Genomic DNA, 22,015 nt, shown 5'->3' with positions numbered 1-22,015 from the left:
GCGAGTCACTGCAATTAAGTTGGCAGCAGAGTTGTCAGAAGGTCACAAAAAGATTTATATCACATGACTGGGACACTGCGACCATCATAAATACGCAAAAAGAATGAATGAGCCTTTTAATTTTCATTACAAAAGGTAACCACAGCTGAAAATTTATTTCAACTAATTTATCAAGCAATAAATTAAACAGTCACAGTCTAAAAAAAAACACACATGCATTTTAGACATCCTATATAAAATATACACAATTGGGCCGAGTGTGATATCAAAAACTTTGAAGGGTAAGCCAAGTTATGTTTGAAGGGGTGTGCAAACTTCCCGTATTGTACCCACAGGAGACAGAACCTGCAAGATAATTGCCTATGAAAACACTTGTCATCCATAGGCACCTGACGTGCTACAGTAAAGGTAAGCTAATCTTTAAGGAAGTCAAAGATCTCTTCAGGGTAAACTCTCCCAAGCTATATAATCATCAAGGAGCAAAACATGAAACAATTTTATTCTGAAAGACTAGTTTTAAGTGTAGAAGATTTATGTGGCTATCTTTGGCATAACATGATGGGTCCAATTTGGGGTGGGGAGAGCAATGCGGAACTGGAGAAAAGCCAGGTGCTTTTCACTGAGTCTAGCCCAATTTTACACAGGATATGCCTCAAAAGAAATGAGGGTTACATCCCAGGAGGAATTACATGTTTTGCTCAAAAGTCCTACTTGGCTTCAGCAGTAAATTGGAGAAGTTTGATCTGACCAGAAGGGTATATCCTTGCCATCTAGAAAAAGGAATCTTACAGGCTGGCATTTCTCTTGAAGAAAAATAACTCTCTACGTGCTCTTAAAGTTGCTGTAAAGGTCTCCGCTTTCCACATTATGTAGGATTCCTGGGGAGGGAGAGGGCAACATTTACATCCTCTTTGAGGATCCACGTTAAGGATTTTTTTTATAGAGCAGTGTTGCTCAACCATGGTAAATTTATGAAATGTGGACTTCAACTCCCAGAGGTTCCCAGCCACTATGCCTGGGGAAGATTCAGCCTTTCCTAACTTGGTTCTCCCCCAAAATTTATTATCCTTAAAAGTTGGCTATACTGACTGAAGCTTATGAGACTTGAGCATCTTCAGGAACTCACTTGTTGGGGACGGCTGCTTGGAAGCCATCTTTATTCTGCCCCAACACAATAGGATAACGCTTTCTTCCCTGATGTCTCAAGACACTAAACTGCTTGGCATGCAGAGATCTGCTGTGTTAGGTGAAGAAGAAAAAAAAACATGTTTGTGCATTTGTGTCAGAGAAGCCTGATTACTATTAGTCAGATGATACAAAAGGCTTCCTGCCCAGAAAGACGAGAAATAAGGGCCACAGGTCACTAACTTAGGGCTGATCAAGTTACCACACCAGAGAGGCATAATCAGGAACCAAGAACTCAATATGAGCATGAACAAAAACCTTCTCTTGTCACGTCACCCTCAAGAGACAAAAGGTAGGAGGAAAAGCAAGCACTTCCAGATTTACTGGCATTTCCCAAATTGTCTCAAAAAATAATATATTTCCTATGCTTCATATATCCAAATTCCTTTTTTTAATTTTAAATTGGTTTTAGATACATGGAATCTGAAACTCACTTCACAGTGAGCCTTCAATTCTTCTCCCTTTACACAAAATCTCGGCTTAGCAAAACAGGTGGTGTTAAGATATGTTATAATTCCAATCAAGAATTCCAAAAACCAGGCACTTTAATAAAACACGGTCCACCCTTGGGGCAGCTGAAAGCAAACGCAAAGTGGTCAGATGCAGGCACTAGGAGAATGCACATTTCAAAACCAGATTGGACCCAGTGTTTTGGACCTTGTCTAAACCCAAGACTTCTTGTGCATCCATTAAAGCAGCCCTTCATTCTGGCTTCAAGCAAGCCTGATCAAAAGATGCAGCTACTTTTAAGAGCTGCTTTATTTAATGCAACTATTGCTCCATGCAGAAGCCTGAAAAAGACAAAGAGAGAGGCTCTGCTGACATAAGACCAAAAACTTTCCTTCCCAAATGATTTCTGAAAGTGTGCCCTGTCCTAACAGGTCCTTCACACATACGCAGGTACTCCAGCCTGCTCCCTCTCATATTTGCAAGACTGTAGATTCATGCTGGCTGAAAATTCTGGAATCTGTAGTCCAAAATATTGGGAGCACTTGCTCAGAGTAACACAACAAAGCCTGGTGTTCAACCACATTCAAGACTTTGACTTTTTTTTGTCTTCTCCCTACCCAGCACCCAAAAACATTATCAGGACTTTTAAAACTTCAAGCTTTTTATATTTTATATAGTTTTAGAAAATGAGGTAAGACATCTTGCCAAGGACGGACATGCTGGAGCCCACTGCCCCACTAGGTTCCATTCTAGCTGCAACATTGCCCATTATAATTGCTGTCTTTGGTGCATTCCATTTGGCTGTAAGGGGGGGGGGGCAGAGTTCTTTATTGCCTATAGTGATTGCCAATAGGGCTGTAGGATTCGGTCCTTTGATGTCCCTAGGTGTTAACCTCCAAAGATCTACTCTAGCAGGAGGGAGAGGTGGTGATAGGGCTATGCAGATAAGGAAGGCTACTCGAAGTGGAATGCACTGCCACAGAGACTGGGAAGCTGAAAACAAACTGGGACGTAGGTGTGGAGGAGCTCTTCCCCCTTTCTCTGAGCGTTCCTGAAGGGCTCGCAGCCTCAGCAGCACACGATGTGGTCAGCACTTGGGATTCAAACTGAAGCAGTTGACCCATGAAGCTGAAGTTCGGCGAGATGATGCTCCGGCGTTGCTTCACAAACTCAAAGGCCTCCTCAAGCTTCACTCGCTTCTTCATGATTAGGTAAGCCAAACAGATGGTAGCTGATCGGGAGATGCCAGCTTGGCAGTGCACAAGAACCCGTCCGTGACACACCTTCACAGCATCTGAGGGAGCAAAGCAGAGGTATTAGCACATTCAACCCTTAAAATGCAGCTCTGACCCAACTGTGGGACTGTGAGCCACAATTCCCCCAGGCCCTTGGAAACCGCCTGCCCCCTACTTTATTTATTGGGTCACTTTATACAGCCACCCCAATTTTCTGGCCAATTAGGTGCCTATATAAATTGATCTAATCAAAATAAATAAAAAGCAAGAGTATAATTTGGTTAACATATGTTACAGCATGTGAAAGATGCTCTTTAAAGGTACAAGGTACGTTTAAATTGCATATATATATATATATATATATATATATATATATATATATATATATATATATATATATATATATATACAGTTTCATATTTTTTTCATCCTCCAATATCACTATCTTTCTTGTCCCTCAGTTGAATGCAAGCAAAACATCCCTCAAAAGGTATTTGTGTTTGTATGCTATTTCTAAACCTGGTTCTAGCTATCCAGATGTGATACACAGTATGCACAAAGCAACCTAAATTATGTTGCAATTTGATATGGATTGCTTATATCGCAAGAATACAGGAATCAACAGTAACTGGGAAGATCTCCCTCATATCTTTCAGAAAGCATCTCTTTCCAAGAAACTTGGCAGAATAGCTTCCTTTATTCATGCTCAGTTCTGAATTTCCTGCAGAACTTGGCCTTGGCTCCTGGTAATATGCAAGAATTCTGCTGCGCTTATCAGGTTAACTCCCCCGAGTCAATAAAGCAACAGTAGAGTGGAGAAAAGTATCTTGTCTCTCCACATAAAGCATATTGCTATAGCTGGGGGGAAAAACTCAAAGCTCTGGGCTGTAGTATCCATTAGTCCTATTATCAGATATTAGAAAGTTGGGGAAACAGAACTTTCAGCGCTAACAAAAGCCTGTATCTCTTTCCCTCCCACCGTGCCCAGAAACATCACTCTGGGGCTTTTGTTCTGTTTGATGCAGCAAAGGAGCAGATGTAATAGGAAGGCAGAAAGAGTAGGCTAAAAGAGCCTCAAACGTGCAATAGTAAAGCTGTTGAGGAGAATGCATTAAAATGAGCATTTTCTACTGTACACAAAGTATCACATTCACAAAAACATATGGCATGGAGTAAGCCAAAATTCTGCATCCTGAACTAGGAAATGGACAATCAAATGCTTTCCGAAGAATAGTTTCTAGGATTAGAAACTCAAGTCTCTACAACTTACATCCAACGGCGACCATCCACATTCGAGTAGCGAGCTTTTTTTGGCGGCAACACCTCCATTTATCGAATTGCTCCCCAGCAAGACTTGATTGGTGCCACACATTATCATCATTCAGGCAGCAGGTGAAAACCTATTTTCCCAGACATCTTCTTTTCATTTGTATAATTTTAGGTGCAGAATGAGTGTTTTGTGTCTCTGGCTTTGTGTCTTTGTGTGCACATGCGCACCTATGAGTCGGTCTTGACTCCCGATGACTGCCTGCTCAAGTAGCTGCAGTTTTCTTGGCAAGTTTTTTTTTCCAGAAGTGGTTTGCCATTGTCTGCTTCCCAAGGCCGAGGGAAACAGAATAGTCCAAGGTCAGCCAGCAGGCTTTGGGCCTAAAGCTAGTACTCAGTCTCCCACTTCTAACCTGACGCCCCTTAAATCACTACTCCAAACATTTTACTTGATTTTATTGTTTAGGTTTTCATTCAGATTTTTAGTATGCTTTATTTTAAATAGCCCAGGCAGGGATAGGCAACCTTGGCTCTTTTATGACTCGTGGACTTCAACTCCCAGAATTCCTAGCTGGCTCAGGAATTCTGGGAGTTGAAGCCCACGAGACATAAAAGAGCCAAGGTTGCCTACCCCTAGCCCAGGGCCTTAGCTATTAGGCAGTTTAAATTTAACAAAATAAAATCCAATCATCTCCACAACAAACATGCCATCCTTTACCATTATCTTACCTATGTATTCAATGGCTTCCATGAACCAGGAGCTGATGTCAGTTTTGTGGTTATCTTCTACTGGAATGCACTTATATTGAAAGTGTCCTTCGAAGTGGTTGGGGCAGTCCGATGAAACGTTTAATAAAGCCGTGATTCCCAAGGCCTCCAACATGTCCCTCCGAGCTGCATGATGAGCACTGCCAAGGAAAAGGAAAGGCAAGATTTCCACCGGGCCACCCTACACCAGAGGAGAGAAATGAAAAAGAGGGGACAATGTAAGAAACAAGAAAAGCACAGGATCTCACGAGCCAAAAGCAACACACTGGACGGTGCTCAACATCTCGCCAATTCTTTCAAAAAAGGGCATCACCTCAACTTCTGTAGGCTACTGTCAAGATGCACATGGGAGTGTTCTCTTCACTGGGAAATGTTCTCATCTTGCTAATCTATTTTTTAAAAACTTCAGTTATGAGCTCTAGCTCTTCATTATTCCATAATTTAAACAAATATTTTCTGTTTAGAGAATATTTAAATAGAAGCTTAAATCTGAAGTTCTGCAATAGAGGATCTTGCCCACCCTACTACGAAAAGATGATGCTCTTTGACAACTCAGAAAATGTTGCCCCAAACAGACAACAGTGTTCACCCACTTTATGGCTTCTTTTCACTAACCTCAAGATACTAAATATTACTCCTGTAACTAAATTATGCTTTAACTACACAGGCCGCAACATGTTCTTTCCACACCTACATTTCAGTCCAAAAATCAAAGACTGCCACAGCACAATTGGGTGAACGTTTGCAGTTAAATTACATTTATAGATTGCCAACCATGGACTACAGAAAGTTGTCCACAGTTCTGATATTACCCACCATTTTTAATATTCAACTACCACCCCCCGCCCCTAAACCAAAAGTGGGGAATCGTTAAGTTTACATTCTGCATACCGTAATTAAGACGATGGAACAAAAATGGGTGCCAGCAAAAATGCCTCCCTAAATTCTATTTAGAAGTGCCAGCATGCCGAGTCACAGTGAACACGTAACTCCTAATCAGGTTTTTGGACAGGCAGTGCTATGAAACATATACCAAAGGCTCCATATCAGTTGCTGACAGGAAAGGGGGGGGAAAAAGCACATATACTGCCTCTCTCCAATAAACTTTTGTACCTGCTAGCAAATAACTTCGGAATGCACTTTATCACTTCCTTAATGACCATACTGTTGTTCTTTGTATGTAGCTCTGCACTGCAGGTTTGGTTCAGTGTGCTAAGCTCAGAGCAAGCTAATAACAGTGGCCTGCTATACTAGCAGCTAGAAAGGGTCTCGTCAATCATCAATGGATTCCTCCACTTGAAGTATTTCAGGACTGAGATGGGCAGAGGATCACAAAATGAGGGCAAGTCTGCTCTACTATTATCTCTGGATAACCTGGAACGTGTCAACTCTGCTTCAGCCTCCATGCATTCCAAGGAATAATAAGCTGTTCTTATTGCCTAATTTCTGCTACGTATGCAATCACATGGCTTGAGAAAGAATTTCACTGCCTCTTTGTCAATGTGCAAATTTGTACATTCCCTGATAGTAAGAATATTAATCTCTTCTTGACAGACACATATGTGCAACAAGCTTAGTTGCAGACAGTTAAAGCTAAAATAATTTCATCCCAAAATATGTGGATTTGGGAGATGACTTATCTCCCTCTCCTTTCCCCTGAAAATGATCCGTCTCTCAATATATTCTCCTTTTTGGAAAGTACGCAAGTTTATGGCACCTGAACCTAAAATACTTGTGGGCTAGAAGTTCTATTACTAGGCAGAGAAAGGTCACCAAGTTCCAATTAAACACCAAGACCATTCACGCTAGAAATTACACTGGGAACCCTGTTAGCGAACCAGTGTTTGCTAAAATTGAGGCCACCTTAATCAAAACAACCCTAGTCTTTGTTTTTGTTGATGCTATTGTAATTAAGATACTTTACTACGATTGACAGTACATCTGCATAAATATATTGACAGCTTGATGTAAATTAACATACCTCTATTGCAGGGGTGTCAAACTCAATTTCACTGAGGGCCGCATCAGCATTGCGGTTGTCCTCAGGGGGCCAGGTGGGTATGGCCTGGGTGGGCGTGGCCTACTGGGTGGGCGTGGCTAGAGTGCATATGGCCTACTGGGTGGGCGTGGCCAACTCTACATCATTGGCATCAAGGGTGCCTATGGGGGCCTGGGCAGGAGTGGGACAGATCTGGGGGTCTCTGGCAGGAGGTCTCTGGGCCAGGGCCAAGGCAGTGGGGGCCGTTCCCTCACTGTTTCCAGGATGGCTTCGCGGGCCACATGAAACCACTTCGCGGGCCGGATCTGGCCCCCGGGCCTTGTGTTTGACATGTCTGCTCTATTGTATGATTTTTGTACTGCAGGTTATTTCATCTCAGTTTCACAACTGAAATCAATCAGGGCTATCTACCTATGTGTTCTTCTTTTCAGTTCTTAGCTTTATATAAATCGCTGGATCTAATTTGACAAGCCAAAAGGTAGCTCGAAATACAAGAGTCTCGAAGAGGTTAATGAAAGAATATCAGATACCCAGGTTTTACTTTTGTTGATTCAATCTAAATGAGTTGCAGGACAAAAGTCTTATACAAGACAGGTAGTCCTTTCTTAATGTCCAGTCGCTTATCAGCCATTCAAAGTTATGCCCCCCCCAAGTTGCAACCCATTCTCAAAGTTAGGAGTATCCCATAACCCCTGCAGTTGTATGACGTTCCATAGGGCAGGGGCCACAGCACATCTTAGCACATCTGCCTAGAACCCACCAAATATATTACTGCTTAGTAGATGAGACCAGGAGCATACCCTTGCTGCTCAATCTAATGAAACAGACAGATGTAGTAACTAGGAAGCGGTAGTTCCTCAAATAACTTAGTCCCAGGGCATGTAGGGCTTTAAAGGTCAAATCCAGCACCTTGGGTTGCACCCAGATGCAAACTGGCAACCACTTGAGCTCATGGAACAGAGACGTAATTTATGCCACACAAAGGCAGACATAACTGTGCAGCCACATTCTGCACATTCTAGCTAAGGCTTCTAAATACTTTTGAATGGTATTACAGCGTATTACAGTAATTCATTCTAGAGATCACCATGGCATTTAAGTAAATGCGACTAGAGCCTCAGGGTGCAGGAAAGGTTGCATTTGGAACACAACAAGAAGTTATACAAAGGCCCTCCTAGCTATGACTGCCACCTGCTCCTCCAGCAGGAGATGTGACTCTAGAAGGATCCCCAGATTGCACACCAGGTCCATTTGGGCAGAGCCAACAGTGCTTCCCAAAATAAACATCTTTAGGAGGCCAAGACACAAAACATGGGTCCAACTAAGAACATCTATGCATGATATGCAGGTCCTGACCATTTTCTTTGTTTAAGCTGAGAAGCGCATGCAGAGATCTACAGATTTGCATCACTAGGCACCCATCTGCAGCACATCTGAATCTATCATTTCAAAAAGCTGAAGCGAAGAAAAGAAAAAGTGCAATAAAAACATTACCCTAGATGGATTTGTCTCCCATTTTCAGCATGTATTCCAATTAACAACAAATTGCCCAGAGATTTCTGGTCAATAATGCTGTGCAGGGGGAAAGAACTTTATGTTGTCTTTGACCAACACAGCAAACAAGTTGCTTTGATTTCCCTCTAGTGCTTCACTATACTACTAAATTTGTACTGCCCAACATGAACAATGTCATGGTTACATTTTTGGAGCAGATGGGAAAACCAAGAGTTACATCTCCACTTGACCATGCAACTCCTTGGATGGCTTGAGACCAATCTACATCTCAGGTCAATCTATCTCGCAAGGTGAGTTTAAAAAAAGAGGAGAAACCTCCACAATACTAGAGAAAAGTATAAAAACTTGTCCTTGTGGATTTGGAGAACCTGAAATTCCAGTGTCCTTTCTATAACTACTTGTGCTCAACTCTCATAACTCTACTTGCCAACAGAAGTGCCATCTGTTCTGAAAATGATTTGCTTTATATCACCAGATCAAAACCTTAACATCTCCAGAAAGATTGCAAAATTCACTACAGAAAAATACTGTCTTGATTTTAGGATTTATAACTATTAAAAACCATTTTTACCTTGGATGCTGTTCTGCATCATATATGACTCATTACCAAGCACAATTAAATTAAACTCGAGTTGACAACCCCCAGGTGTATCACCAGAGGGATGTGGAGGCCATCAATAAATAAAAGGAAGCTTTTTGGCTCAGAGAGCAGAGAGCTTTGAAGTGTAGAGAAGCCAACCTACCTGATCATGCTGTGGTGTCCCACAGGAACTGCAGCTATGGTCCAGACGCTCCACAGGTGCCAAAGTAGAGGCTGCTGTAAGAGATCTTGTCTTTGTGCAGAATTCTGGATATTCTGACTGGAATCTTTCGTAACCACCTGTAAGTAAAAAAAAAAAGATGCTGAAAACCTGTTCTTGGCGATAGTATGAAATCTTCTAGAACTTTGACTTCTCACAGCCTTGGAATTTCCGGATGATCTCCCCTACCAATTAATCAATGTAACCATGCTAAATAAATAAGGGACGCGGTGGCTCAGTGGGTTAGGATGCTGAGCTTGTCGATCAGATGGTCAGCAGTTTGGCGGGTCAAATCCCGAGTGCCGCGTAACAGAGTGAGTGCCTGTTACTCGTCCCAGCTTCTGCCAACCTAGCAGTTCGAAAGCACGTAAAAATGCAAGTAGAAAAATAGGGACCACTACGGTGGGAAGGTAAGAGCGTTCCATGCACCTTTGGCGTCTAGTCATGCCGACCACATGACTTGACGTCAAAGACATCCTCGGACAAGCGCTGGCTCTTCAGCTTTGAAACGGAGTTGAGCACCGGCCCCTAGAGTTGGAAACGACTAGCACGCATGTGCAGGGGAACCTTTACCTTTAATCAGGCCCAACTGTGCCTGGCTTCCAAGACTGACTAAAACTAGCCAGTTTTAGCAGAGGACTGGCAATGCTTAGCACTTAGCACAGGTATCTTCAAAAGATCTCCTTCAAGGTATGTTATTGCTACAGATCCCAATTTCCCCTGCCCATTTCCCATTTGTTACATTAGTGCCTTAGAGCAGGGGTGTCAAACTCCACGGAGAAGCAAGGGCTTCTCCGCTATTTACAAGCGGTGGGGCGCTCCGACCCTCTGTCTTCGACCCAAGGTTCTGGGAGCGGGGATGTGCAGCCACCTGAGCTCCGGCTGTTGTACCTGAATGCCAGGTCCGTTGCTAACAAGGCTCCTCTCATCTGGGATCTGGTCGAGGGTGAGCATGCGGACCTGGCCTGCATCACGGAAACCTGGTTGGGCCCAGAGGGTGGTATCCCCCTGGTTGATCTTTGCCCACCAGGCTTCCGGGTGCTACACCGGCCTCGGACTCAGGGTAGGGGTGGGGGAGTGGCTGTGGTTATGAGGGAGACCTTATGTCCGCAAGAGACCACCGTTCCTCAGATAGTCGGGTGTGAATCTCTCTTATTGAGGTTTGGTCCTAGGGCGCAGTTGGGCTTGCTGCTCGCGTACCTTTCGCCTAGTCGCGCAGCAGCAGCCCTGCCTGAGCTTCTCGATATCCTCTCAGGGCTGGTGATTGAGTTTCCCAAACTTATGGTTTTGGGAGACCAATCTACCATCCCTGGGAGGAGCATCTGAGTTGGCTCGGGAGTTCATGGCTTCCATGACGGCCATGGACCTGACGCAGGTAATTCATGGACCGACTCATGAGGGAGGCCACACCCTTGACTTGGTTTTCTTATCTGGTCGGTGGTTAGATGATCTTGGTGGGGGCTCCCCAATTGTTATGCCCCTGTCATGGACCGATCATCATCTCCTGCGGCTGGTCTTCCGTTTTGCCACTCCCCACCGTGGGGTTGTTGAGCCAACTAGATGGTTCCGCCCCAGGCGCTTAATGGACCCTTAGAGGTTCCAGGCAGCACTGGGGTCCCCACCTGCCTCCTCAGCTCACAGCTCGGCAGATGCCTTAGTGGAAGCCTGGGAAAGGACGGCCACGGAGGCACTTGACCAAGTTGTACCCTTGCGGCCCCTGACCCGGCGCAGATCCCAATGGGCTCCATGGTTCTCCGCGGAGCTCCGGGAGATGAAGCGTCGGAGACGGGGCCTAGAGAGCGTTTGGAGGTCCAGCCTATCTGAATCCGACCGATTGCGACTAAGAACCCATATTAGGTCTTATCTCGCAGCGATGAGGGTAGCGAGGTCTAACTACTTCGCTGCCCTCATCGCGTCCGCAGATAATCGCCCGGCCGCCCTGTTTACGGTGACCCGCTCCCTCCTTAATCAGGAGGTGAGTGAGGAACCCTTGCAGGGACGTGCCGAGGAATTTAGCCAACATCTGTCGGACAAAATCGCTCGGATTCGGACCGGTTTGGACTCCGACTGGGCAGTATCGGACGATCAGGACACGAGCGGTCTTGTCAATGTCACCTGGGAGGAGTTCGATCCTGTAACTCTGTGGGTTCTCTGTGGGTGCACCGGATTTATGGAACCATCTTCCGGTTGAGCTCCGGATGGCGCCCGATCTCCGCTCCTTCCGGCGCGATCTTAAAACCCATCTCTTTAAACAAGCTGGCCTGGCCTGATGGGACGGGGTGGGATTTTATAAACGATTTTAATTTTAAATTTGTATTAATTTTATGGGCATTGTTTAATCATGTTTTAACAATTTTAATTTTTATCTAGTTTTTATGTATTGCCCTGTTCACCGCCCTGAGTCCCCTGGGAGAAGGGCGGTATATAAATTAAATAAATAAATAAATAAATAAATAAATAAATAAATAAATAAATAAACAAACTCAATTTCATTCAGGGCCACATCAGCATTGTGGTTGCCCTCGGGGGCTGGGTGGGCATGGCCTACTGGGTGGGTGTGGCTGGAATGCGTGTGGCCTACTGGGTGGGCATGGCCAGCTCTACATCGTTCACGTCAAGGGTGCCTATGGGGGCCTGGGCAGGAGTGGGACAGATCTGAGGGTCTCTGGCAGAAGGAAATGGGACCAGGACAAGTGCCAAGGCATGGTCCACTGGAGGAGCCTCACTATTCCTCTCAGGCTATGCGGGGAGCTGGATGGTGGCGCAGAGGTCAAATGCCCAGCCCAGACCTCAAGCACCCACAGCACTAAGCCCAGCCCCACTTCCCCAAGGGGGCGCCCAGCTGCACTTATCTTCTCCTCAAGCCTGCTGCTGCTGCTGTGCTTGCTCTCCTTAGCCAGGTTGCTCATGATGGGTACGAAGGCAAAGTCAAGAAGGAGGCCCACTCCCTCTCCATGTGAGGAGACCTGGCTTTGTATCCAAAGCTTCCTTAGCAATAGGATGGGAGACCCCCCCAGGATAGGCCAGTGGGAAGGGGCAAGGGGATGTTGAAAGGGCATTAGGGCAGGACTAAGGCAAGACTTCCCTCAGACCCTCCCTCTCCTTCCTTCCTTCCTTCCTTCCTTCCTTCCTTCCTCCCTCCCTCCCTCCCTCCCTCCCTAAGAAGAGAGTGGTGGGAAAATATTTGAGATGAGGGAGGGAATAAAACAGGCAAAAAACGCAGCTGGGGAAGTGTCATCCTTTGTGAGGAATGAAGAAATGCACCATCGCCTGGAAGTGGCCAGCACATGGCCCTCGCCTACTTCACATATCCGGCTTGGTGGGCTCTGGGGGAGGGGATGCCATGAGCAGCGTGAGAGTCGATGTTATCTGGGCAATGCAACCCAGCCCCCAGTCTACCTGATTTTGGCAGGCAGCGGGGCGCTCTCCTCACAGTGCCGAGAGGCTGAGCTGGGTGGCACGAAATCTGAAGAGAAGCGCAACGCTGCCCGGCCTCTAGCCTGCCCGAAGTAGGCAGGGCCATGTGCTGGCCACTTCCAGGTGATGGTGCATTTCTTCATTCCTCACAAAGGATGATACCTCCCCAGGGTGTACCCAGGGGGCAGTGCCGACACAGCAGAAGCCGGTCCCTTGCTGTTTCCAGAAGGCCTTGTGGAGCTAAGCCTAAATGTATTTCAGCGTAGATGACCACCATGAAATTGTACACTAGCTCCTGGCCAGCCTGGGCCGGGGCCAAGGCAGTGGGGGCTGTTCCCTCACTGTTTCCAGGGTGGCTTCACGGGCCTGATCCGGCCCCTGGGCCTTGTGTTTGACATGTCTGTCTTAGAGGAAAAACAAGCTGCTACTGTGTTTCCCTGAAAATAAGACCCAGTCTTAATTTTTTTTCCCCCAAAAGAGGCACCAGGTCTTTGTTTTGGGGCGCGGGGGGGTGTCTTTCCCACTCACAACCGCATTGACAGCCCCGCCCAGTCGGCCCACTTCTTCTGGGGCTGAAGCAGCAGCTTCATTCTGCAGCTGAAAATGGAGCTCAGGCCTGCATTTTGCAGTCAGAGGCTTTTCTGGAAGGCCTCTGCGGGCCGAGAACCGAGCTACGGATTCTCCACACAGGCACTGAAAAACCATATGCCTGTGTAAATTGAGGTCAGGTAGACTGGATCCATTCCTCTTATGTATCACACCATTCTCCTGATGTCAAACTAGAAATTAAGCACTGCCATTCACTCAATCAGCCAGAAACAGGCAAGAGCTCCGATACTTATTGCTGTCAGCTAACTTGGCATCAGTAAGTATAATGGTAGTTCTTGGTTTACAACCACAATTAAGCCCAGAAATTTTGGTCATAAGTCATTGTGATTGAAAGTAGAGTCACCATGTGACTGGACTTGATTTTACACCTGTTTTTTATGATGGTCATTAAGTGAACCACCTTATCCAATGGGTGGGGGGGTTTGGGGGGGAGAAGGCAGCAAAAAACACAGCAAAATATGATCGTGTGATGGCAGGATGCTCTAACCATTTGTAAATTTGAGCCAATTTCCTGCAATGCAATCACATGACTGTGCAGCAGTTGTAACTTCAAGGATAAGTCATAAGTAACTTTGTCATAAATTTGAATGATCATTAAGCAACCGTTTCTAAGTTGAGGACTAAAAACACAGTGAAAGTGAGTGTGTGATCATGAATGTTTGGTTACCAAGGGACCTTTCATGATTGTTGAAAGGTTACTAAGGAACCTACCATGACTTAGTTTACATCTTCAAACTTCATTTGAACTATGCCTATCATTTTGTTGTCTCTTTTTCATCACTCACTGCTTTCCCTCCCACTGTATACGTATAGCTGTAGCTAAGGACATTATTAATCATTCATCTGTGCTCCCCCCCGCCGCGCGCAAGCTTTCACTCTAATACATTGTTAGTTTCCAAGAAGTCAAAAGTTTTTGTTGTAGCTACCGTACAAATTAACATGATTATACTTCTGGAAAGTTTACAGCAAATTTGTTAACACAAAGTCCTCTTAGTGTAAAGTCTATTTTCTACTTCTGGAGGCACCCAATAGTAAAATGGGTAGCATATAAATTTAATAAATACTTTACAACCACCAAAATTTGGCAAACCAGTAGAACCCCCAATTTCCGGGTCAATTTTATTCATACAATTTAGAGGCTGCCTACCTGACTCCAGAAGGCAACAAAATAGTAAAACAGATTATGCAAATCCTGAAGCAAAACTGCAATGGTACCTTGGTACTCATCATTAATTGGTTTCAGAAGACACAATGAGTACCAAAAATAATGAGTACCAAAAACATTTCCCCCATAAAGAATAATGTAGTGAGTCACAAGACAGCCAACAAGAAGTTCTAGCTTGTGCATTAAGTACCGGACCAGGACAAAATTTTCAAAATGCAGTGAGCACCAAATTCGATGAGTTTCAAAGCAATTGAATGCCAAGGTACCACTACATATATGTCACGTAAAATAAGGAACCTACAGCAGCTCAACAGCCACCATTCTCAAGGCTTGGGAGAACACTCAAGTTTCATAGACCAACCTACATGGATTGCAAAAGAACACCTACCATGATGTTAGGAGATGGTCAGCAGTATGTCTTTCAGGGTGATGGTGAATTTATTATTTTCTTTAAAACCCTGTCAGGCTGCAAAAGCTGCTTAGCTAGCTGACCACCTGTCAGGCAGGCTTGTCACAGACTTTCAGAACTATATCAGGATAGAAGGCATTCTGGATGAGTGCAGTTCCAGAGGGCAGGCCCTGCAGTAGAGAAGCCATACTCTGATCGATTAATTTGTTTGATGAAGGAAACCTGGAGTGTCTTCTGCCCCTAGAGTGGGCAGAAACCATCAGAGAAGGGTGCTCCCTCAAATCACCAGTCCCTATGCCAGTGATGGCGAACCTTTTATTTATTTTTTATTTTTTTATTTTTATTACATTTATATCCCGCCCTTCTCCGAAGACTCAGGGCGGCTTACAAGCTTAGCAGTAGCCTTCATTCTATGTATATGCCTGCTTGTTAGGGCTTTCACACACACCCCAAGCGGCATTATTACAAAGTCAGCTTAATTACCCCAACAATCTGGGTCCTCATTTTACCTACCTCGGAAGGATGGAAGGCTGAGTCAACCTTGAGCCTGGTGGGACTCGAACCTGCAATAATTGCAGGCAGCTGGTGTTACTTAAGGAGGCATCAGCCCACTGCTCCACCAAGGCTTTTAGAGACCGAGTGCCCAAACTGCAACCCAAAACCCACTTATTTATCGCCAGGTGCCAGGTGGGTGTGGCCCACTGGGTGGGCATGGCTGTGGTGGGCATGGCAAATTGGGTGGGTGTGGCCAAGGTGGGTGTGGTCACCTCAATGTTGCTCATGGGGAGGGATGCCTGTGGGGGCTGGGCAGGGTTGGGGGAGATCCAGGGTGTCTCTGGCAGGTGGGCCAGTAGACAGGAGGCTTGTTATGCAGGGTGAAACGAGGCAGGACAGGGGTACCATTGCCATGGGGCAAGGCAAAGGCCGGGGCAGCTATTGCCTGACACCATCGGCCCCCACACACAGAGGCCAGTGAGCACGTGGGGGCCGACAGTGTCCGTCAGCAGCCACAGCCTGCTGGCCCCTCAACCTGGGGCTCTGCAGCCCACCAGCAGTTCAAAGAAGCAGCCTCTGAGCTGGATGGTCGGCCAACAGCTGTGGAGGCGATGCAGTGGGTCGTGCCTGTTAAAAGGAGAGCATGCGAGGCCAGGAGGGACAGGATGGGGGGAGAGAAACCAGCTGTGCCGGGATGCATGCAGCCACATGGGACCTCGGCGAGTTAGCAGGTGGTTGGTTGAAGAGGGACAGTTGCCATCTCCGGGGCATGGTGCACGTGCCCACAGAGAGGGCTCTGAGTTCCACCTTTGGCACATGTGCCATAGGTTCGCCACCACTGCCCTATGCCAAGGATGGACTAATAGGCAATAGCCAGGACTTGTAATGCACTTGGAAGTCAACAGGCATCCAGTGCTATTTACAGAGCAGTGTTGCCATGTGGGCATGACATGGTATGCTATCACTGCTCACACCACTGCATTCTGGATCAGGCGTAGCTTTTGGATGGCATTCAAGGGCAGTCCAATACAGATTGCCTTGCAAAAGTCTGTTTTTGAAGTGCTTAGGGCATGATCATCTAAAGGCATCCTGAATTAGGAATGGGCACAATAGAAACACTAGATGAATCTATTCGAAAGCCTTCTTGGGTAAAGCTGCCTCCTGCTTCCAAAGTACACATGAGTGTCAAATGGGAAAGTACTAATCCATCACAACTACAGATGGAAAGACCATTGAGCTGAGGAACCCAAGTATCCACAAGTACTAGGTCTTGTTAGGATTGAGTCCAAGTCTGTTCCTCCCTGTTCAGATCTGAACAACCTCCAGACACTCCCTCCAGACAGGACATTGACCACATGACTTGGATGGCTCTGTATCAAGTCATGTTATTGGGCATCATTACCATGCCGGTCACATTGAATCCCCAAATGATGACCTCACCCAGAAGTATCATGCAAATGTTAAACACAAGAGGCTACTTTCAATCCCTGAGACATTCTGCAAATGGCAGGCTGTGGTTATGGCCTCTCCCCTCCATCAATACCCACTGCAACCAACAAATCAGGAAGAACCACCATAATATAGTCCCTATCATTCCCAGCTGGACCATGACTGTTGCTACCAAAAGCTGCTGAGAAATCATGGAGCACAAGGATGGACAAACAACCCTCATCTCAATTCTGCCAAATGTCATTAAATTGTGATTTTTATCTCCCCAGGAATAGCAAGTTCTACTGTTCCTACACAAACACAAAGCTCTTTTCCACCACATATTTAGTTATGAGTAATTTCACCTTATCCTACAGAAATGCTCACACTGAGAAGGCTTTTAAGTGCAAGGTCATCATCCTTCTTCCTCCTCCATTATTTTATTTATTGATTTATTAAACTCTTTCAACCAGTCTTCCATCCCAAGTATCTTAATGGATCAAGGTTTATTTGTACATAAGCCACAGGAGGAGATGTTATTAGGACATTCTACGAAGCAGACTGATCCAGTAAAATATCTCTCATTCTTAGTCGGATCTGGATTACAGCAGGCAGTTCCCCCCCCCCAAACCTATTGGAGGAAGCTAGAAAAGTAACAGGAAAGACACCCCTCCCCAGTTCTGAAGCTTTTGTAAAAGTAAAGCTAAATCTAGCAATTCCACTTAAGCATTAGAAAATATTTTCTATCAACTTCCCTCAGGGTTTGTAGGAACACTACTGCTGAACGAGATCTTTGAACAGCATTATTGCAAAAATGCACTATTCCCAGAGCAGTAAGCTAAAAATAAATTGCATTTAATTGTTCAATAGAATACACTCCCAGTGTGAAAACAATATTGAATTTAGATAAATAAAAACAGGACTGTATACATTACAAGGCTACATGCAAAATGACACCTTTCCAGTAAGGTTCATATTCTGCACATGCCCAAATCAAACCAAGATAGGTAAATTAATCAAATGTTCATAATTAATTCTAACTTTGTTTAGCATGACCCAGGGGAAGCCAAGGCAATCAGGAAGCACCAAACTAAATTCTGAAGAGATACTTGATCCTCTAGTGCAGGGGTGTCAAACTCAATTTCATTGAGGGCCGCATCAGCATTGTAGTTGCGGGGGTGGGGGTGGGGTGGGGGGGTGGGTGGGTGTGGCCAGGGTAGGCGTGGCCCACTGGGTGGGTGTGGCTAGAGTGTATATGGCCTACTGGGTGGGCATGGCCAGCTCTACATCGTTCGCATCAAGGGTGCCTATGGGGGCCTGGGCAGGAGTGGGACAGATCTGAGGGTCTCTGGCAGAAGGAGGGTCTCTGGGCCAGGGCCAAGGCAGTTTGGGCCATTCCCTCACTGTTTCCAGGATGGCTTCGCGGGCCACATGAAACCACTTTGTGGGCCAGATCCGGCCCCTGGGCCTTGTGTTTGACATGTCTGCTCTAGTGAGTTGCCTATAAACAGCCTAAGCAGAGTTCTCCACTTCTCAAGCCCCTCCCCAACCAGTTCCAACTTTAGCAGACGTGTTTTTTTCCAGCAAAACTGCATTGCAACATCAAGCATTTCCAGGAAACAGAAAGACATGGGGTTTCTATAAGGGTTGGGAAGAAGAATTCCAACAATGGGAATTGGGTAATTAGATAACAAAATGTTACAGCTTAAAACCCCAATCTTGCTAACCATTCATGATTTCACTGAAATGAAACACAAATGAAGCCAAGATGCACAAAGAACTAATCAGCTGCCAAATGAACACAAAATGCTTTTTGAAATTGATCGATGGTATTTTGACTTTTTGTCTGCTTTAAACATGATTTCCTTAGCATTAAAAGCCATAGAGAATTGTTCTATGAATCGCTATTTTAAAACAGCCTCCCTTATATTAGAGGTTATAACCATTTATCTCAAGACTCAAGTTTCATTTTTTTCATCAACATTAGTTTCAGTAATTAGCAAAATCTACTGATTACACTGTCTTTCCAATGTCCCTTTAGAAGAGAGAAATCATTAAAAAAAATCCTATTCTGAGCTGGAATATTTTGGCTAGGGCTATTTAAGGACACAGCGCTGGAGCTGGGGACTATACCACAGAAGCCCATTAGAACTTCCTTCCAGAGAACAGATACAGTCCCTGGAGCCACGGCACCAAAAAAAACGTAGGGCTACTTTCTACCACTACCACCCCCTTATTCTCATGCATTCCTAAGGGGAGAGGCCATTTGGGGGAACAATAAAACAGGATCTCTCACCCTTTTCCCTTCCACCCACCCAAAGCTTTTGTAATTCAAAAGGTCACCAGCTGCCTTCATGCACACAACCAGCTAATAAGTCAAATGGGCAGGAAATACCCCTCCCTTCCAATACCGCCTGGTTTCCTTGGGCCACACCCAAGCAAGGAAGGGGAACTAGCTGAGGGGCAAAGATTATAAGGGAAACCATTATTAGTCAAAGCATGGCTTTTGCTACAACTCCCCCCCCCCACAACACCTTGGATAACCCAATTCAGCCACTGAATGGTTTTTCTCACTCTGGGTCAATTTCCTAGCAGCTTTTCTCACATACAGCTGAATAAAGGCCACATCCTGTTGACTGCTGGGTTATTTGTTCACATAGTGTGGTGGGATGGAGGGTTTGTTGTCACTGTGTGTTGGGGGGAGAGAGCACAGGGGGAGGAGGCTCAGCTAATCTCAATGTACACATGTTGTACTTTGACAATAAAGGTTTATTATTATTTATTATTATTATTATTTACTTTTCTTTGAGGGCAATCCGATTGCCTGGAAAAGCTCTGAGTTGACAAACAGCAGGGACCCCCCCCAAGCCATTTTCTTCAGAAAAGTGATCAAATGCCTTTTAGGGGGGGGGGGAGAGAAAAGGCTCCCTCTGGGGATTAGGCCCCCAGTTCACCTTTTCAGGTTCTTTCTTGACTTCTTTGCCAAACCACGGGGCAGAGGGGGAAATCTTGAGAAATTGGGGGAAGGAGCTCAGGATTAAGACAGGTTGAAACCTCTGAAGTTAAAGGAGTCTGCAGGAACCTGCCCGGTGGTTCTTCCTTTTTTTGGTTGGCCCGGGGCTGAGAAATTCTCTCCAGGAGCTGAAGAAGTTCCCCAAATCGCCCTGACTACCGCTGCTTTGTTTTCTAACAACAGGCTCTCCCCGTCCCCTCCCGCCAGAGACCAGGGGTCGGCAACCTCGGCTCTTTTATGACTCGTGGACTTCAACTCCCAGAATTCCTGAGCCAGCTAGGCTGGCTCAGGAATTCTGGGAGTTGAAGTCCACGAGTCATAAAAGAGCCGAGGTTGCCGACCCCTGCGCCAGACGGAAGTGAAGGAGGGCGTGAGAGGGGACTGACACGCGGCTCACACGTTGTGCTCTTCGGAAAGGGTGGGATTTAGACCTCCTCTCCCTTCATACCGCCCCCGGGGCAAGCCCTCATTGGCGAGTCCCCACATCCTTTGCAAGCCAGCAAAGAATGAACCGGGAAGACTTTTCACAGGCCCGGAAAAAGAGAAGGGAAAATAGCCCGAACTCCAAGACTGGTCTCCGTCCTACTCCGGCGTAGCGGCGACGTCCTTGCCAATCAGTCTGAATTATAAACCTCGAGGCTTTGAGTGTCCTGCGTATTCCAAATGGCGGGTGTGGGTGTGTGCGTGTGTGTGTGTGTGGCGAGAGGTACACGCTCAGTGTCATCGTCCTTCTCGTGCCTGTACTACGATTTGAAGCCCGGGGACACCACCCCCCCCGCACATTCCAACCGGCCCCTTTAAACCCATAAAAGAGCCTTGGTGGAGCAGTGGGCTAATGCCTCCTTAAGTAACCCCAGCTGCCTGCAATTAGTGCAGGTTCGCCTCCCACCCGGCTCAAGGTTGACTCAGCCTTCCATCCTTCCGAGGGAGGTAAAACGAGGACCCAGATTGTTGGGGGCAATTAAGCTGACTTGGTAATAATGCCGCTTGGGGTGTGTGTGTGTGAAAGCCCTAATAAGCAGGCATATACATAGAATGAAGGCTACTGCTAAGCTTGTAAGCCGCCCTGAGTCTTCGGAGAAGGGCGGGATATAAATGGAATTAAATAAAATAAATAAATACATAAATAATCCGTTGCACGGTCTGGCTCAAACCGGCGTAGGGGAAGTGGGGTCTTTAAGAGCCACAGTCCAAACGCCTGATATACTCCCGGGCTAAATTCGGGCGCCCGTCTCCCTCCCTCCACCCCCACCGCCCCCCCCACCTACCTTTCAGCAAGCAGACGTTCGTGTGCTCCGTGTCCTTGCGCAGCGTCCGCACCACCAGCGACACGGTGCTATCCTCCCGCAGAGATTCGGCCCGCGGGCTCCGCTCGTCGTACACGACGACGGCCGAGTAGAGGCCCGAAAGCAGGCGGGAGCGCACCTCGTCTTCCGCCGGGAGGATCTGCTCCAGGCTGATCGACCCTTTGGTCCGCCGTCGGACGATGGTGTTGCACCTCACGTTGAGCGCGCCGCGGATGTAGCCGGCGCTGTGAGCGAGGAAGGGCCTGCAGTCCAAGAGGAGACACTTCCCGCCAGCGGGAGGAGATGAGGAACTGCTCGTGGCGGGGGTGGCGGGGCCGCCGCCGCCGGCTTGGTTGTAGCTCCCGCCGCTGCAGTCCCCCCGTTGCAGGAGGTGCCGAAGCACGCTGCAGTCCATCTCCCGGAGCTCCACCATGGCTGCCGGCTCTGCGCAGCCTTCTTCCTGCCCCAGGAAAAGGCTAGGCTAGGGCCTTAGCACATTTTGCCCCCGCTTCCGCGCCCCTATCAGCTCAGTCATTAATAACGGAGCTGCTGCTAGTAGCGGCAATGCAGCCCGCACGCTCGCTTGCTCGAGTGCGGGGGGGGGGGGGGAAACTCCTTTTACTACCTCGCTCCGCCCCCCACATCCTCTCCTCTCTCCTTTCCCCCCCTCCTCTCTCTCTCTCTCTCTCTCTCCGGCGCCGAGCCTCATTCTTCCTTCGCTCGCTGTGAATGGAACGCAACCGGGTCTGCCGACGTCACAATGGGCAAATATATATATATATATATATATATATATATATATATATATATATATATATATATATATATATATATATATATATATATATATATATATATATATATATATATATATATATATATATATATATACACACACATTATATATATATATATATATATATATATATATATATATACACATTATATATATACACATTATATATATATACATTA

At 46.3% G+C, this 22,015-nt stretch overlaps 1 protein-coding gene across 1 annotated transcript; it reads right to left on the bottom strand.

Moving 5' to 3' along the window:
- Window positions 1-102: 102 nt before the first annotated feature.
- On the bottom strand, window positions 103-21,611 carry DUSP4 (dual specificity phosphatase 4). The gene is made up of 4 exons (XM_083352851.1): window positions 21,023-21,611; window positions 9,162-9,298; window positions 4,866-5,085; window positions 103-2,929 (listed from the first exon to the last, which is right to left on the bottom strand). The coding sequence occupies exons 1-4, from the start codon at window positions 21,471-21,473 to the stop codon at window positions 2,544-2,546; spliced, it is 1,194 nt and encodes a 397-aa protein (XP_083208977.1). The 5' UTR covers window positions 21,474-21,611; the 3' UTR covers window positions 103-2,543.
- Between the last annotated feature and the right edge of the window lie 404 nt (window positions 21,612-22,015).

This window comes from Vipera ursinii (genome assembly GCF_947247035.1).
Source record: "Vipera ursinii genome assembly, chromosome: 2".
NCBI classification, from domain to species: domain Eukaryota; kingdom Metazoa; phylum Chordata; class Lepidosauria; order Squamata; family Viperidae; genus Vipera; species Vipera ursinii.
Note: the sequence above shows the minus strand (reverse complement) of the source record. Positions and strands in the feature narration are given on the sequence as shown.

Excerpts from the sequence above, each read along its gene's own strand:
- DUSP4 (XM_083352851.1), bottom strand. The coding sequence starts at position 21,473 with ATGGTGGAGCTCCGGGAGATGGACTGCAGCGTGCTTCGGCACCTCCTG. Across the intron at positions 9,299-21,022 it reads GAACGTCTGCTTGCTGAAAG|GTGGTTACGAAAGATTCCAG; the intron begins GTAGGTGGGGGG and ends TTTTACTTACAG. Across the intron at positions 2,930-4,865 it reads GGAAGCCATTGAATACATAG|ATGCTGTGAAGGTGTGTCAC; the intron begins GTAAGATAATGG and ends TTGCTCCCTCAG.